The sequence below is a fragment of the Oncorhynchus tshawytscha genome, linkage group LG18, assembly GCF_018296145.1.
Source record: "Oncorhynchus tshawytscha isolate Ot180627B linkage group LG18, Otsh_v2.0, whole genome shotgun sequence".
Taxonomy (NCBI): Eukaryota; Metazoa; Chordata; class Actinopteri; order Salmoniformes; family Salmonidae; genus Oncorhynchus; species Oncorhynchus tshawytscha.
In genome coordinates, this window is record NC_056446.1 from 20,580,563 (window position 1) to 20,598,760 (window position 18,198).

Genomic DNA, 18,198 nt, shown 5'->3' on the forward strand with positions numbered 1-18,198 from the left:
CATCCCGTAAATAACGTTCAACACAGTTCCATAAAACGTGGCATTTTGCATCTTGAGTGACAATTGCACATTCCTTGATATAACTGCAATGCACACACTGAACTCTAAAACCGGGAAAAGCCAAATGAGGTTACGGCATAGAGATAGATAGAGAAGTAATCTTTGTATATGTGCCACTATAGTGTCTGTGACAGCATGCGCTGCGCCATTGAGGCAATCTCCAATTTGAAGTGGTCAGTTTTCTTCTTCAGGATTGGCTGATCCCTCCTTATGCCCCGGTTGGACATGACTCCAATAGGGTCACCGGGAGGGATCAGCCAATGAAATTGGAAATCCCACCCAGTTGACTACATTAAAATGGTGGAAGCCCTCAATGGCGCTGCCAACGCTAAAATAGCCTTTTGGTAACTAGAGTTCTCTATCCTTCTTTATGGGTTACGGTATAAGAACTAGGTCGGCTTTTAGGACCCAGGGGGGATTCGGATGTTATGAGGACATAAGGCTTGGTTGGTTTAATGGGAGAACGACTTTGAGTGCATGAGGATACATTAACTAATAATACGCATGGAAAAATATGCTGATAAGTTGTCAAAGAGTCCGAACAATGACCCATAATAACGTTCGAATTGGTCAAGGTAAAGTTCTGTTTAAAATATTTTGTTTCAGTCATGCCAGAAATAGTAGTAGTTCGCATTGTAGTCAGCGGGGATGCGGATATCTTCACCCAATCTGCTCTGCTAGGCCTTGAACTGTCAAAAAACGAGCCAAAATATCATATTGTCATGCCTACTGTCTGTAACCATATAGTTAGTTGTGACGCATTGCCCATTTCCACTGTAACTCAGGGTATTACATGTGTTACATATGCCCGAAGAGTTAACAAATAATTGCTGTAAAATTGTTTTTTATTTTGCTGTCGCGCAGGGTGTTGGGGGGGGGAAACTAAATGTAATCTGTATGGATACTCTGTCATGAATTGTTATGAGTAAATTGGTTGCATGCCGCTTGGTTTCATTTGGCAACAGCAAGGACTGTAGTAAAATCCGCGGTGTTTTAGTCCACAAATCCCCCCCCCACCCCTCGCACTGTTGTGCTCTTGTGAAGCTCAGCCTATTTATTGTCTTAATTTAGTTGAAACGGTTGTTTGTTGAATAATTTTATTAACGCCAAAAACCTGAAATAAGAGTGACTTGGTGGTTGTTCCATTGAATTATTTCTACATTGTTTCCGAACCATAGAGGAACCTGCGCATTTTTTTTCTTCAGTAGTCTAACACGTGTGATACTTGAACGAGAATCTGGGTGTATAGAAACGTCTACCGTAAACCCAGATTCTGGTTCAACTGTAATCCTAATGTAACAATGGTATTTACTTTTTTTTCTTTAGTGTGAAAACATTGTATCCGCATACTAATACTGTATATGCCCTGAAAGATTGGCGTAAACATTGTATTAAAATATAAATTTTATTACAGAATTAATTTGTGAGGGAAATGCGCCGACGCTGCCCAAATGCGCATGTAAAGTGAGAGCATAGTGGTGTTAGAATACTCATACTAACCATACTATTTGTGACGTAAATTGAGTATATAGTATGCTTATTGGTCATAGTGTTAGTATGCCAAAAGTTCCCGGATGTCCTACTACGTTCGCCAATACACGAAGTATACAAACCGTGGACAATATTTCTGTGCTTTTAAGGCCCATAATGCAATTCTTAAAAGTATTTTTAATATTTGAATAAAATGGTGAAAGTCCAGCAAGAGCCGATACAAATTCATTGCTTTAACGAATTATGACAAATGTTAAGAAAATGTTGGGCAATATAATAAAGTATTGACTTTGCAAATAATTTACTTTACATGTTATGTTGGCTGACAATTTGTTAGCTACGCAATCCTTACGAACCACATAGTATGTATGTATGTTAGCCAGCTACCATCCTAACGTTAGTTGGCTACTACATCAAACTTGCCAGGGAGTATATTAACTGTATGCTCCCTAACTAACTACCCAACGTTTATTGACTTGATTATTCTTGTCATTCTAAGCTAAGTGGAATAGTCCTTGTGGGTGTTCATTGGACATTCGGGTGCCGGTGTCAGTAAACATTGCCAAAAAAGCATAATTAAATTGTTCCAGCAGCAGTTTGTCACCAACGCTTTGGATAACAGGAAAACAGCCTTACCAGCCCTGCTAGGCTGAGTAAAATGGTGAACTCTCTGAATTTTCAAATGGACAATCTGAACTCTGAATTTACGAACGCCCAGAGTGCACTCTAGATTGAATTTAAGAACTCAACAGAAGGTGTAAAATGTCTAGCTAGTAATTTGTTATACTAACGAGTTAGCAAGAGGTTACATAGCAACACCAACTTCTGGTAGACAGGCGCAGCGCTAGTACGCTCAACTGAAGAAGGTACACTAAAATGAACAAATAGTATGTAGTGTATATACTCATGTAGTGTATATAGTATGTTTAGTATAGGTATTCGAACACAGCTCATGTCTTACCTCGGCTGGAGGTTGTTACATTCAGGTGAAACTTTGCTAAATTGCATACAGTAAATATATATTTTGTATTTGAAACTTTCATACCAGCGAGAAAGAGCGAGCAAGGATTATTAATGTTTCTAAACGTTAAAACAGAGCATCGGGATTATAGTTCTCTTGGAGCCACCTGTGGTCCATACCTTCATCTGAGAACCCTAAAAGGGAGATGGCTGTAAGCTCCCTTGGGTTTTGGAGAGCTATAAATTACACATCATACTGCATTAGTGTTTTTCATGATGTTGAACTTGACATCACAGCTTTGTCATGACATGCCATTTGGAAAATACACACTATGTGGGCACCTGCTCGTCGAACATCTCATAACAAAATCATGGGCATTAATATGAAGTTGGTCCCCCCCCCCCCTTTTTGCTGCTATAATAGCCTGCACTCTTCTGGGAAGGCTTTCCACTAGATGTTGGAACGTTGCTGCGGGGATTTGCTTCCATTCAGCCACAAGCATTTATGAGGTCGGGCACTGATGTTGGGTGATTAGGCCTGGCTTGCAGTCTGCATTCCAATACATCACAAAGGTGTTTGATAGGATTGAGGTCAGTGCTCTGTGCAGGCCAGTCAAGTTGTTCCACACTGATCTTGACAAACCATTAGTATGAAAACATTTTTAACCCTTTTTATTTCTCCCCAATTTCATGGTTTCCAATTGGTAGTTAGTCTTGTCTCATTGTTGCAACTCCCGTACGGACTCGAGAGAGGCGACGGTCAAGAGCCGTGCGTCCTCCGAAACACAACCCAGCTGAGCCGCACTACTTCTTGACACAATGCCTGCTTAACCCGTAAGCCAGCCGTACCAATGTGTCAAAGGAAACACTGTACATCTGGTGACCGTGTCAGCGTGCATTGTGCCTGGCCCGCCACAGGAGTCGCTAGAGCGTGAAAGGACAAGAATATCCCTGCCAGCCTAACCCAGACGATGCTGAGCCAATTGTGCGCCGCCCCATGGGTTTCCAGGTCACGGTCGGCTGCGACAGAGCCTGGACTAGAACCAGGATCTCTAGTGGCACAGCTATTCCTCCTCCATCTAACTTTACAGTTGGCACTATGCATTCGGGCAGGTAGCATTCTCCTGGCATCTGCCAGACTCAGATTAATTCAAAAGTAAGTCAGTATCTGGTGTGGCCACCAGCTGCATTAAGTACTGCAGTGCATCTCCTCACGGACTGCACCAGATTTGCCAGTTCTTGCCGTGAGATGCTACCCCACTCTTCCACCAAGGCACCTGCAAGTTCCCCGACATTTCTGGGGGGAATGGCCCAAGCTCTCACCCTCCGATCCAACAGGTCCCAGACGTGCTCAATGGGATTGAGATCTGGGCTCTTCACTGGCCATGGCAGAACACTGACATTTATGTCCTGTAGGAAATCACGACCAGAATGAGCAGTATGGCTGGTGGCATTGTCATGCTTGATGGTCATGTCAGGATGAGCCTGAAGGAAGGGTACCACATGAGGGTGGAGGATGTCTTCCCTGTAGCGCACAGCGTTGAGATTGCCTGCAATGACAACAAGCTCAGTCCAATGATGCGGTGACACACCGCCCCACACCATGACGGACCCTCCACCAGACTGACATTTGGACTAGTGACGTTAGCCCCATGAGCGTGCTGAATCTGACAGCACAGTGGGTCGACGAGGATTTCGTACTGAGGAAAGCTGTCTTGCATGCTCAAGAATGTGCTGGTTCTCATACCGCTGCTGCCATTTCAATAGCATTTGAGAACATGTTTGAAACTTGGAAAATCCCCAAGAACGAAGTACATGCTGTGCTACGTGATATTGCACGTAGGATGACAGTCTTTGGGAGTCGCCAGTTTGCCATGCATGTCACACACGCTGCCATGCATGTCACACACGCTGCAACTGGCTGTGAACTAAGTAGTTTTGGCACAACACAGCATAGTGGCAACGGGTAGGAAGATAGTGGGTCATTTTAAACGCATACAGCTGCCTGCAAGCAATACAGAAGCAGCTTGGCGTGAAAACGAAAAGGCTTAAGCAAGATGTTTCCACCAGATGGAACAGTACTTTTTACATGGAGTGCCTGCTGGAACAAAAACGAGTGCTTGGCATGTACGCAGCTGACTGAGTTACCTGCAACAGTCAGTATAAACTTGTGGAGACTCACTGAAAACATGAACACACTCCTAGCTCCATTCAAACACCAGACTCAAGAAATAAGCTCATCACCTGCAGCAGATGTGATACCCTCTGTCATGGTTTTGAAACGCCTGCTCGACAACTGCCGACACAGACCATGGGGTTAACTTGAATCATGTCTGTGAGGATAACCGAACTAATTTAGCAGGTGAAACCCAGAGGACAAACCGTTCAGATTTTTTTTCCGGAGGTCACTTTTCAATGGGGTTTCATTGGGAATCCAGATTTCTAACTGATCTTCTTGCAGTTCCTACCTCTTCCACTGGATGTCAACAGTCTTTAGAAATTGAGGTTTTTCCTTTGTGTAATGAAGAAGTAGCCCTGTTCAGAACGAGGGTCACTTCAAGTATACTGTTAGAGGCGTGTGACCAGAAAGCTAGCTACAGTTTGTTTTCCTCCTGTATTGAACACAGATCATCCCGTCTTCAATTTTATCGATTATTTACGTTAAATACCTAAAGTTGTATTACAAAAGTAGTTTTGGCAAAGTTTACAGGTAACTTGAGATTTTGTAGTCACATTGCTCAAGTTGGAACCCTTGTTTTTCTGGATCTAACCCGCCAAATAAATTGACATTTTGGATATATATCGATGGAATTAATCGAACAAAAGGACCATTTGTGATGTTTATGGGACATATCGGAGTGCCAACAAAAGAAGCTCGTCAAAGGTAAGGCATTAATTAATTTTTCTATCTGCATTTTGTGTCGCGCCTGCAGGGTTGAAATATGCTTTTCTCTCTTTGTTTACGGAGGTGCTATCCTCAGATAATAGCGTTGTTTGCTCTCGCCGAAAAGCCTTTTTGAAATCTGACATGTTGGCTGGATTCACAACAAGTGTAGCTTTAATTTGCTATCTTGCATGTGATTTAATTGAAAGTTAGATTTTTATTTATAGTAATTTATTTGAATTTGGCGTTCTGCATTTTCCCTGGCGTTTGGCCAGGCGGGACATAATCTCTCTGGGATAAGGAGCCTTTTGGTTCTAGACTTGGTGCTCTAGTACTGTTTTCTGGGCGGTAGCAGTCTATGACTTGGGTGTCCTTACTCAACATTAACAGGAGTTCTCCAAACAAAAGATAATGACTCAATTGACAGAACTTGTCAATGGAATTAAATAAACTTGTTTCTCACAAGTGTCCATTCCGACAATGAGAACATGAAGACTATAATATAATATTGAATGCATTAAAATAACCGTAACAAACATTGTAGAATGGGAATTAATGGTAAATGTACTAATGTTGATATCTGTAATGGGGAACTTGATCTACACTTAACGAACAAACGAAAACCATTCACACAATGAATGTGCACAAATTTGGTGAGTGTGCATTCCGGAGAAAAGTGCATCGGGGGTACATGGTCAATCCAACGTCTGCATTGGCCATGCAGCATTTACGGTGATATGGCTTCAGCAGAAGTCAGGGTAAGAATGGTCTCTGCAGAAGTTGGGATGTTCATACTTCTTGCGCTTCACGGAGCAGTGCAGAGCTGTTGTCAGGGAAGTGAGTTTGTGTTTATACAGGATGTACCGCCCCCACCTACCATCAAACCATCATGCCAATACGGGGCTATACAGAGCCCACCGCATTTGTTAGAAAATCTGGGAGGTGCATGGTGATTTAGTACAGCGCTTGAGTTGGCTTCTGCATGCCTCTATATAATTGTGTAATATTTATTGTCTTTTTTAAATTGTTGTTAGCTACCACTAGTCAACTCTTATTTCTGAACCTCTAGCTTCTATTTAAAGTGAGCCAACATGTTTTCAGCACATTTGCCTGACTGATTGAAACTTTCTTGTCTCTCTGCAGCAGACACATAGTGAGCAATATGTTTGCAACATCAAATCGTAATAAAATCAGTATCGAATCGCAATACATTGAGAATCTCAAAGCATATCGTATCGGCAGTTATGTATTGTGAAATCGTTTTGTGAGGTCCATGGCAATTCCCAGCCATAATCTTCACGCTCGTCAAGGTGGTCCATTTGAAACCAGGGTGATGGTGGTTGCTTAGTTAATTAACATAAAACAAACACTCTCTCAAAGCTATAATTCAGAGGTGAGCCCCCCTGTCTGGAGTCATTACAAATCAAGGGATGGCTCTGGAAATGTTTTTATTTTTATTTTATTTTTTTAATATTTCGGTTCTGTAAATGCTCCATCTATAGCCCCTCACACACTCATTGTTCCCTTTCGCTCAGCCTGTTCTGAACATTAGTGATTAATGCAAAGATTTGACAGCCTGCTGAATGTGAACAATTTAACAAATGATATTGACAGCCTCTTTCAAACTACTCTTAACGGGAATTACCTTCACACTCATTACATAATTTACTTTTGCTATGTTTTTGTGTCAATTGAATCTGACATGATTCTGTTTTATTTTTATGTCTGACATAATTGGAAACCACACGAGAATGGCGGAAACGTTTATACTCTTAACACGACACAGGGTAATAGATGGTAAAGGATCATCGACATGCATGGTCAGTGAACGCATGGCTGGTAATGGAACAGAACGTTAACCAAAGTAGTAGTTCTAATATGGGCAACTTGGCTGACCGTAACTTGCATAATTTCACCCATTTGGTGAAATGTACTGTCGTGTCTTTGGCTATGCCAGATTTAATGATATGACATGCTATTCTATAAAATAATATCTCCGTAATTAATATTACCTGATTGAGCTAATCATGTAAATGTAATTAACTAGAGTCGGGCACCACAAAATAATATTTATAGAGCTGTTATCTTCCGAATAAACTCTTAAAAGCCCTAGTAATATTTTACATCAATAGCAGTCAATATTAATCGTCACCATAATTCAGTCTCATCTGAAAGTTGTAAATTCTTGGTTATCTGCACGAACCCTGGCTAACAAGTTGAATCAGCAATACAAAATTGGGTTTAATTATTTACTAAATACCTAACTAATCACACAGAATTACACAATTAAATCATAACTTGATTACAAATTACGTCAAAGGAAAACGTCCCTAGCGGGCGGAACAGATATGACAGCTGGTTACACAAAAGAAAAGGGCTGGGTTTGAGTGAATGAGCGGGAAGAAGGAAGAAGCTGTGCTTTCGTAAATACAGTATTGTATGCATTCTAAATTACCGCCCATTTGGAAAAGGAAAATGCAATAAATATTTACTTTGAGCTGCGCTTCGGTAGGTTGGTGGTAGATGGAAGGCCGTGTTGCCAAACCGAGTCCTTTGTCCTTTGCAGAATGTGTCTGTTGGTCAATTGGGTACGTTGTAGTAACGTTGTGTGATAGATGGGATACTCTGTCTGTTCCTTCCTAACCCTCGTTTGCAGCTGCTGTTGCTAACTCAACGGCTAGGAGGTATCACTTCTGTACTGAATAAGAGTTCAAAGTTCATACCATTCGCAACCAAAGCTCACGCTGATGTTGGCTTCGTTCTGTAATTATTATCTGAACCATTCTGACATAGGACTGTCGTCCTCGGAACAGGAGGTTATATTGTCGTCAAGTTCTTATATAGAAAGGGAGAGGAGGGCGTGTTTGAAAAGTTTTATAGCCCATGTCCCTTCACTGGGGCAGGCCACTGATTGAGCAGAGCCCTGTCTTATGAAAACACAAATCTCACATTTTAGAAGCTAAAAATCACATTTCATCTCATCACGAATAATTTCATATTCAAACAATTAAATTGAACAATTCCATGTGAATCCGATAACTCTGTGTAGACTTTCCCCTGTAGAGTTTGTCATCTTATCATTGAGAATGTTTCAGATGACAACCGAACTGACATCATATTCATTAAGTACCACTGCATATGTTCCATTGGTCGGATTACCAGAATATAGTTAATTCCCCCCCCACCTTCTGTCGTTCCCAGAATCTATATTTTAACCAAGGGTTTTGCAAATGTAACTTCGGTAGGGTAGAGAGAGGAAAAAGGGGGAAGAGCTATTTATGACCCCCCCAGAACTCTACCTGTTAGGAACTGTACCTGGCAGAAACAGCTGCTACATGTATGACTTGTTAGGACTAAGGGTGATGCCACTCAAAAGTCCTCTCAGCCTTTGTGCTGTACACACCGGATCAGCCACAGCATCTACCATCTGCAGATTCTGGCCTGGCTGTGTCAAATACATTTTTATTTGTCAGTCTTTTTAAACAGCATAGACTAACAGTGAAATGCTTAAATACTGGTCATTTTTCTACAATGCAGAGTTAGAGAAATAAGGGGGAAAAAATGGAAATGGTGGCGAGGTGTAAAAATAACATTGCTATATAGATGGAGTACCAGTACCGAGTTGCTGTGCAGGGTGTGAGGTAATTGAGGTAGCTATGTACATATCGGTAGGGTTAAAGTGAGTAGGCAACAGGATAGATATAGTAGTAGCAGCAGCGGGTAGCCGTTTGATTAGCTAGTTAGCAGTCTTATGGCTTGGATCGATGCTGTTCAGGGTTCTAGACTTGGTGCACTGGTACCTCTTGCTTTGTGTGAGTGGTATAAGGGTAAATCCTTTTGAATTCAGTAACTTTTTTTGACAGCACTCCTTTTTGATTTGAATGAGACCTTCCTTTACATACAGTACTTGCTCATTGTAGAAGTGCCCAGAAAGTGACCCATTTTGCATACCTGACCGTACTGTCTCCACTGGAAAGTATAAACCGTTGAGATTGATATAATTTAAAAGCTAACAGGCAAGGGTGTAACTTTGTTGCATATTGGGGGTGTGTCAGGGTCAATAGGTTCCGGGGTCAAATCACTTTCAGGGGGATCGGGTGGCATGCCCCCACCCAGGATATAAAATGTTTTAAGAAATAGCTGGTAAATTTGTTTCTGGTCATTCTGAATGGAAAATGCATCCAAAACCTTTCTGATAATTTGGTCAATATAGTCTAACAACTGAAATATCAATTTCAGTATTACTTTAAACTATTGGTCCAAGTTTTTCCCTACTGAGTGCAACCCTGTTGACCTTTCTACTTTAATTAATAAAAAGTAAAAAAGACAATTAAAATATACATGTCCCTTCAAATTGTGACTAATAAAATATTGCTCCATATTATCAGGCTGGTTGTGTTATTTAGCATTATCACCTGTAGCCCAACTGATACAGCATAGTGACGATAACACCATGCTTAAGCCTATTTATCTGTATTTGTGCTAATCATGACCTAATCAGTACTTTCTGGCAAGGCGCCCTTTCATCTGGGAACACATTTTCTCAATTGAAATATGAAAGTGGTTCTGGAGGTTTTCTTGGGGTGATTTTATGTTGCATCAACATAAGTGCTTTCCCTGCACAATTTTGACATTCAAATGTATTTTCTTAACAGAAATAAGGAGGATAGTCAACTGGTCAGTCTGACAGGCCATCTGACTGTGTAGAGGAACCGGCTTGTTTGAGCCTACTGCCGACGGTTGAGAAACGGCCCTACTCCAATTCTGTAGCCTACGAGAAACCAGTTGTTTCAAAGTTTATAATACTGGTCTTAGAACTCTCAAAATTGAGCCCAATTTAATCGTGACTAATTATCACTGTTTGAGAAATGGCACTCACATGCTAGATGCAAATCTCCTCACTTCCTAAACATTCTCTATTAGAAAAATATAATTTTCTATATAATTCTTATTTTCTACTGAATTTACAATGTTAACTTGTAACAAAGTACAGTCACATTTTATCTCACATAATTAAGAGTTTGTAAAGGAGAGAAAGACGCTATTGCTCCTTTTTCCTTAAGCCTTGCGCAACTTTTTTTCCCTTCACAAACCACAGCCTCTGAGGACCGGGCCAAACCAAGTGTTATTGGCTGCCTGTGGGATCCAATATTAAAATGAGGAATTGAATAGTACTGTGTAGTGTAAATCCATAGAAAGCCATTAGCTGCTGTGGGAAAACAATCCATTGTCAAATATTGTCTTTTTTAAATGTATTTTTATGTACCTTTTAACGTATATCTAATAACGAGTAAACTCTGTTCATTTTTTTCCATATTATATGATTCTATTTTAACATAATCTAAGGTTTTTGTGTTATGCCCCCCCCCATCGGTTGAGATGCATGCTCTTAAATACAGGGTGGGTACCACAAAGATGGTTGGAGGTCCATACATCAGTGTTGATTTTAATGGGATATCTGTTTTAATGTAACTGCCAGTCTTCCATAGGAAATCTATTGAAATCATAGAAATATTGATAATAGAATAAAGATGACAAATTAAATTGACATTTGATGGGCAATCCTCTGTGGTAGTAATTAGAAGTTAAAATGCATTACAGCAGTTGTCTGAACTCTTTCGCAGACATCCTGACTTCGAAGAGGTCTTCTCACACAACACCTACTCACTTTGGAGGAGCAGTGACTAAATATCTCACTGCCCCTTTTAGGGATGTGGGAATCCGCTCAGAGTAAAATGTACATCCACCTCTTTTTCGTTAAAAGGCGGTACAAGCCGGCATTTCCGACCTAGATCAAACTGAGGGTGCAGGATGGCCTGACTGGATTCAGTGTTACTGGATCTCTCTTACTCAAACGGCATGTTCATGTCTGGCTGCACTTTCTTGTTTGGCTGCACAGTCATCTTGTTTCCCTGTGCTCCAACTCTAATTTCTGTTGTTCCAATCTCTCCTCACATTCTCTTTCCTTGTACTCAAGCTATAATTTCTGTTCAAGCAAAACATTTTGTTGCGCCACCTTTGCCTTTAGTTCTAACTCCCTTAGTTGCATGTCTACAGGATGTTCTCTACCCGTAGCACCCTTTTCATCAGCTCTCTCACCGAGAAGATTTTGTCCTCCACCAAATCAGTACCGATCAACTCTGACGACTACTTTTGGATCGCCAGATGCAACTGATGTCATAATGCTTTGTAATGATGTGCAGATTTGCATCTCCCAGGTTAGGTTTTCCACAAATGCTTCCAACTTATTCCATGGCTTTAATATTTATTAGCCTGTGTTTATGCAACTTCCAAAATGACTGCACCAAACTTACAACCCCGAAGGTCGATGTCAGTCTACCACAAGTATATTTTTGTAGTCTGAATCCTGGCTTAGGAAGGCCACCAAAAACCCTGATATAGTTCCATCCTGATATAATCCAAAATGAAATCTAGAATCGGCTTCCTATTTTGCGACAAAGTATCCTTCACTCATGCTGCCAAACATACCCTTGTAAAACTGACTATCCTACCGATCCTAGACTTCGGATATGTCTTTTACAAAAGCCTCCAACACTCTACTCCATAAATTGGATGCAGTCTATCACAGTGCCATCTGTTTTGTCACCAAAGCCCTATATACTACCCACCACTGCGACCTATATGCTCTCGTTGGCTGGCCTTCGCTTCATATTCCTCACCAAACAAACTGGCTCCAGGTCATCTATGTCTTTGCTAGGTAAAGTCCCGCCTTATCTCAGCTCACTGGTCACCATAGCAGCACCCACCAGTAGCATGCGCTCTAGCATGTATATTTCACTGGTCACCCCCAAAGCAAATTCCACCTTTGGCTGCCTTTCCTTCCAGTTCTCTGCTGCCAATGACTGGAACGAATTGTGAAAACCACTGAAGCTGGAGACTTATCTCCCTCACTAAGTACCAGCTGTCAGAGTAGCTTTTAGCCTATCCAACTACCTCATCCCCATACTGTTATTTTATATATAATTTGTTGCTACTTTGTTTTAATTGCTATATTGTAATTATTGTGCCACTATGGCCTATTTTTGCCTTACCTCCCTTATCCTACCTCATTTGCACACACTGTGTGTGTAATATATATATTACACTGTATATAGGTCGCAATTCCATTGGGTCGGAGTTTGTTTTGATATTTTAACCTACGTGTCAATCGCTTTTGGTGTAGGGGGACAAAATATATGTATGCACGATGGCGCACGCGCGCAGACGGTTTGGGTTCTGTGTGAGACCCCACTAAATTTGCTCAAGGCAAAAAAATACCAAAAACACCTGACTTAGACAGGAAGCAAACCAAACAGTGGAGCAAAACAAAAACAAGGAAGATCAGAAAGGATTGTCTAGAGAGCCAACTTAAAGGTCTTAACCCTCAATCTATCAAGACAACTGGAGCACTGGGCCAGCAGCTCTTAAATATCTGTGCCAACACAGGTGAAACCTCCTTCCAACTAACGAGATGGACATCCCAGCAAAGGTGGAACACATGCTGACTAATGAGACACCTTCCCTAAAACATGTTTTTCATTATTGGGTTTTGTTTGTTGATGGGTGCAGAATAAAAATAATCTACACGGAACAAAAATATATAACGCAACGATTTTACTGATTTTCATAAAGAAATCAGTCAATTGAAATTCATTAGGCATTAAGTCTATGGATTTCAGAAGACTGGGAATACAGATATGCATCGTGTTGGTCACAGAACAAAAAAAAAAGTTTGCCTCATGCAATGCGACATTGCCATTGCATAGAGCTGCTCAAGCTGTTGGTTGTGGCCTGTGGAATTGTCCCACTCTTTTAAATGGGTGTGCAAAGTTGCTGGATATGGGTGTGAACTGGAACATGCTGTTTTACACGTCGATCCAGAGCATCACTAACATTTTCAATGGGTGACATGTCTAGTGAACATACAGGCCAATGGAAGAACTGACATTTTCATCTTCCAGAAATTGTGTGCAGATCCTTGCGACATGGGGCCTTGTATTATCGTCCTGAAACATGAGGTGATGGAGCCAGGTCGCAGTTGTAAATAAACTTGTTCTCAACTGGCCTACCTGGTTAAACAAAGGTAAAAAATTAATGGCACAACAATTTGCAGTATCGTCACGGTATCTCTGTGCATTTTTAAATTGCCATCGATAAAATGCATTTGTGTTCATTGTCCATAGCTTATACCAGTGGAGGTCTTCGGCTACTGTGGTTACACATGGTCTGCAGTTGTGAAGCCTGTTGGATGTACTGCCAAATTCTCTAAAATGAAGTTGGAGGCGACTTCGTAATGAAAATTAAATCATATGGCAACAGCCCTGGTGGACATTCCTGCTGTCAGCATGGCAATTGCATGCTCCCTTAACTTGAGACATCTGTGGCATTGTGTTGTGACAGAACTGCACGTTTTAGTGGAATTTTATTGTCCCCAGCACAAGGTACGTGTGTGTAATGATCATGTTTAATCAGCTTCTTGATATACCACATCTGTCAGGTGGCTGGATTATCATGGCAAAGGAGAAATTATCACTAACAGGGATGTAAACAAAGTTGTTTAACATTTTGAGAGACGCTTTTTGTTTGTTTGGAACATTTCTGTGATCTTTTATTTCATCTTATGAAACGTGGGGCCAACACTACGTGTTGCGTTTTTATATATTTAATCCATTTTGAAGTCGGGCTGTAACACAAAATGTGGAGTAAGGTGATGGGTATGCGTATATTCTAAAGGCACTTTAGGACAGACACTTCAAAACCTTGTTCCTTAGGATACATTTGGACAGTTTTGCAATTTAATGTTATTAAATGTGTTTCTATGGGCTATAGCAATAAAGGCCAAATTCAATGTTTCATCAAATTATTTCTAGATATTTTTGTATATGTAGAGGGGTCCTAAAATTCTAAATCAAATGGCTAAATTATGAATTTGACAGTCTTAAAATAATTGTGTGTATATATTAGCATAGTAGATATTGCAATTTAAGTGCTTAGACCTAAGATGCACTATGCAGAATTAGCTCCACTTCTTTCCCAGTTGCTAAAATTCTAGTAGTTTGCCTATTTCAGTTTGACAAAACAAGCAGATCTAGTGTAAAGCAGCAGTCCCCAACCACCGGGCCAGTACCAGTCCGCAGCACATTCGCTACCTGGCCGCACGGAAAGGATTATTAATAAAATAAATACAAAGCCTATATATTGTATTTGTGCAGTAATAACAATGAACTTGGTGTGGTCTGTTGGTCCTTTTCTCACCACTTTAATATCTCACGCCCACGACAGATTTTGAATTTGAGTAATCCGCGCACTGCGAGTTCATCACGGTCTGCGTGAGCTGTGCTGCCCACCAACTTTGTACTGCCTAGCTATGTTCGCTGACATGAATAAAAACTAACATCACTGGAGAGCTTCTTCAGAAGGGGTAAGGGAGCTAAAAGTCCTGTCTAATGCAGAGCCCGAGACTGCAAAAAAAAGAGCCTCAAAATATGAGTCCTACCTAAAATACGGTTTTATTGCTAAAGGTGACTCGCATGCTCCAAGCCCCCGGTGCGTAGTATGTGGAGATGGGCAATCACGCCCTTAACTGCTTCGGCACATTGAATCCAAGCACCCTGCACTTAAAGACCAAACCTGTTGACATTTTTGAGTGAACTTGGACAGAAGCAAGTCTTGAAAGCCACCGCATCAACAAACGGAGCGTTATACTTACTGGCTAGCCGTATTGCTAAGACCAAGAAGCCTTTCACTATTGGCGAGGAGTTGATTCTACCTGCTGCCAAGGACATTTGCCGTGAACTCTTAGAGGCTGCAGCTAAAAAGATGGCACAGGTTCCTCTTTCGCCTACCACCGTCACTAGGTGAATTGATGAAATATAGCAGAGGACGTTGAGGCATAATTGTTAGAGGCTTAACGAGTCACTGTGGTATGCAATCCAGGTTGACGAATCTACTGATGTCGACAGCAAGGCAATACTGCTTGTTTATCTGCGATATATATTTCAGGATGACGCACATGAGATGTGGTGTGTGTGCTGTCCCTGCCGAATAAAACGGCCGCAGAACTATTCAAGTCTTTGGATGATTACATGTCAGGAAAGTTGGATTGGTAATGTGTTGGCGTATGCATGGATGGGGCTGCTGCCATGACTGGACGGCTGTCTGATTTCACTACCCGGGTTAGAGGTTGTGCCTAAATGTGAGTCTGCGCTTTGTCATTCAGAGAAATGCTGGCTAGCCGAAAATGTCACCTGACTTGAACGTTGTATTGAATGATGTTAGTTATCAATCACGTCAAAGCACATGCCCTTAACTCATGTCTGTTTGGGCGGCTTTGTGACGAAATGGACGCAGAGCACAAACACCTCTTATACACAGAAGTCAGATTGCTATCCAGGGGGAGATGGCTTGCCAGAGTGTGAGCTACGAGACCGCTGCAGAGATTTCTTTAAGAAAAAGGTCACCACTGGCAGCACATTTCAATGACTGATTGGGTTGCAAAACTCGCTTACCTGTGTGACATATTCAACCTGCTCAATGAACTCCATCTGTTGCTTCAGGGGAGAATGACAACGATCTTTAAGTTGGCAAATAAAGTGGCTGCATTCAAAGCTAAACTGGAACTGTGGGGACGGTGAGTGGACAGGAGCATATTTGTCATGTTCTAAACATTAGCGGGGATTTTGGGAGAGACTGAGACGGGGCTGTTTTTCTCCCAGCTGGTGCGTGATCACCTAGCTTCGCTGTCAATGGAGTTTGAGCGTTACTTCCCAACCGCCAAAGACCCACGAAGTGTGAAGGGATGGATCTACGACCCATTTGTCAATGCCCAGGTGAATCGTCCATGTCCGTGCAGGAAGAAGATCAACTCCTTGAGGTTGTCAATGACTGTGGCCTTAAGGATGTTTGAGAACCTCATCTCTGCCGACCTTCTGGATTAAAATCAAGGCAGAATATCCTGAGTCACAAAAGTATTGAAAGTTGCTTTCATTTCCAACATCCTATCTCTGCGGTTTTCCACAGTGACTGCAACCAAAACAAAATTACAGAGTAGACTGGACATAAGGGACAGTGGCACTGTCTCCTATCACCCCTAGATGGGACAGTCTTGTTGCTGGGAAACAAGTTCATGGCTCCCACTGATTCAGCGACCTGGTGAGTTAGTGTTTTTATTAAATGGTCATTAAGAGAAAATATAAAATATGCACTTTGATTTTATATCATCACGTTAGACCTACTTGAACTAAAATGTTATGAAAAAGCTTCTATACTAAACTTATAGGCCTAATCGATGTCCTGGTCCGTATCGTGACCTCCCCTCGACGGCCTGTCCAGGAAAATATTGTCTATATGAGACCAGTCTGTGGTGCAAAAAAGGCTGGTGTAGAGAATCGTTGGATCTAAACTGCTGTGAATGATCTTTTCATAACCAAAAATATTTTGAAGCTGGTGTACAACGCTGAAAGTAATGACGCAAAAATGAAGCTTAAGAACTGGAAGTATGGATATAGCATCCACAGAACATATCTACCCCTTCTGAGGCTTGCTTTCAATGACTGACAGATCTATAACACTTTTCTGTGAACATTTCTATGTGAATTTGGACAGGTTGCCCAAAAAGTTTTAAAAAAAAACGTATCAAAACATTTTAAAATAAATAATAGTTTAACACTGTAGGCTTTTAAATGATATCAAACGCAACCGTATATCTTTTCCAGTGATGAAGACATGGATGTCTCATGGGTGGGGTATGCACTTTCTGACCACTGCCATGGGCAAACATGTATGGAACGCTTTAAATCAAAAGGGATGCTGTCAAAGTGAATTCAAATGGATTTACCCATATATGATCAAATAGTGAAAACAAACAAATGCTTTTGTCACATTGACTCAAGTCGTTGACCACACTGTCATCAGATTCCCTCAATGTTGACACATTGCCTGCTAACGTCCCTTTCAAATGGCCAACACCACCTGTACTTTGAAGGGCACACGAGCGCTGTGCCGCCACTGGGATGAACCCATTGAACCATAGTCATCATAAAACCCTGCTACTTAGTGCTCTCTGCAGCAAGCCACATGTTAGGTGATGCTAAGGCATGACCACTGGCATGCCCCAAATCCCAGCTGTGGATGCATAAGGGTGCAGCTGCGTGGCATGTGGAAGAGGCCATCCTCTAACCACCCTCTTTTCCTGCTGTCTTTTATACACTCCCTCTCTTCTCTGCAGCAGCTTTTCTAGGTTGCCTGACACTGGGGTGTGTGGTGCACACTTCACCATGAGCGAGGGCACTAATGTTGAACCTTGCTGGCGGGAGGGGTGGTGGCGTACTTAAGGGGCCTCTTTCCTCTACACCTCCTTTCCTCTCCACCATGATACAGAGAGAGGGAGATAAGTCTTCCTCTCTCACATACACTTCACCCTTCTCTCCTCCCCTCCCTCTCTGGCTTGGCCACGTGACCAGCTGTGAGGGAATTGGGTTCATTTGAGTGCTGTTGTGTGTTTTGAGTAAGCAAGTTTTTATTTGTATTTTATTTTTGAGGGAGCGAGTGTGTTGGCCACGGGCCCAGTCCATTTTCTTCCAGCAGCAGTGACTGGGTGGGTGGGTGAGCTTTGAGAGGGAGGAATGCTCTGGTTGGTAGCAGTGTGCCTGAACCAGGAGGGGTTGTCCGTGTGAGATTCCAAGGGGTGTGTGTTGCAAGTATGTGATTTGGTGTGCTAGCACTGGGTTTTGTGTGTGCCTGTTCGCTTGACATGACCATTTGTATCAAAACCTACAGGTGTTATTGTGAGAAAAGGATGTGTT

General features: G+C 41.7%; 1 protein-coding gene across 3 annotated transcripts in view; it reads left to right on the plus strand.

Moving 5' to 3' along the window:
* Positions 1-411: 411 nt before the first annotated feature.
* The window catches only part of LOC112217662 (RAC-alpha serine/threonine-protein kinase), a 66,095-nt gene continuing 48,308 nt past the window's right edge, over positions 412-18,198 (plus strand). For 2 of the 3 annotated variants that reach the window (XM_024378112.2, XM_024378111.2), the window contains exon 1: positions 412-635. Coding sequence is in view for 1 of the 3 variants with exons in the window: in XM_024378111.2 (XP_024233879.1) it covers positions 575-635 (61 nt within the window). In the remaining 2 variants the exon portion in view is untranslated. The remainder of the gene's footprint in view (positions 636-18,198) is intronic. The other variant, XM_024378113.2, reaches the window with a different exon arrangement.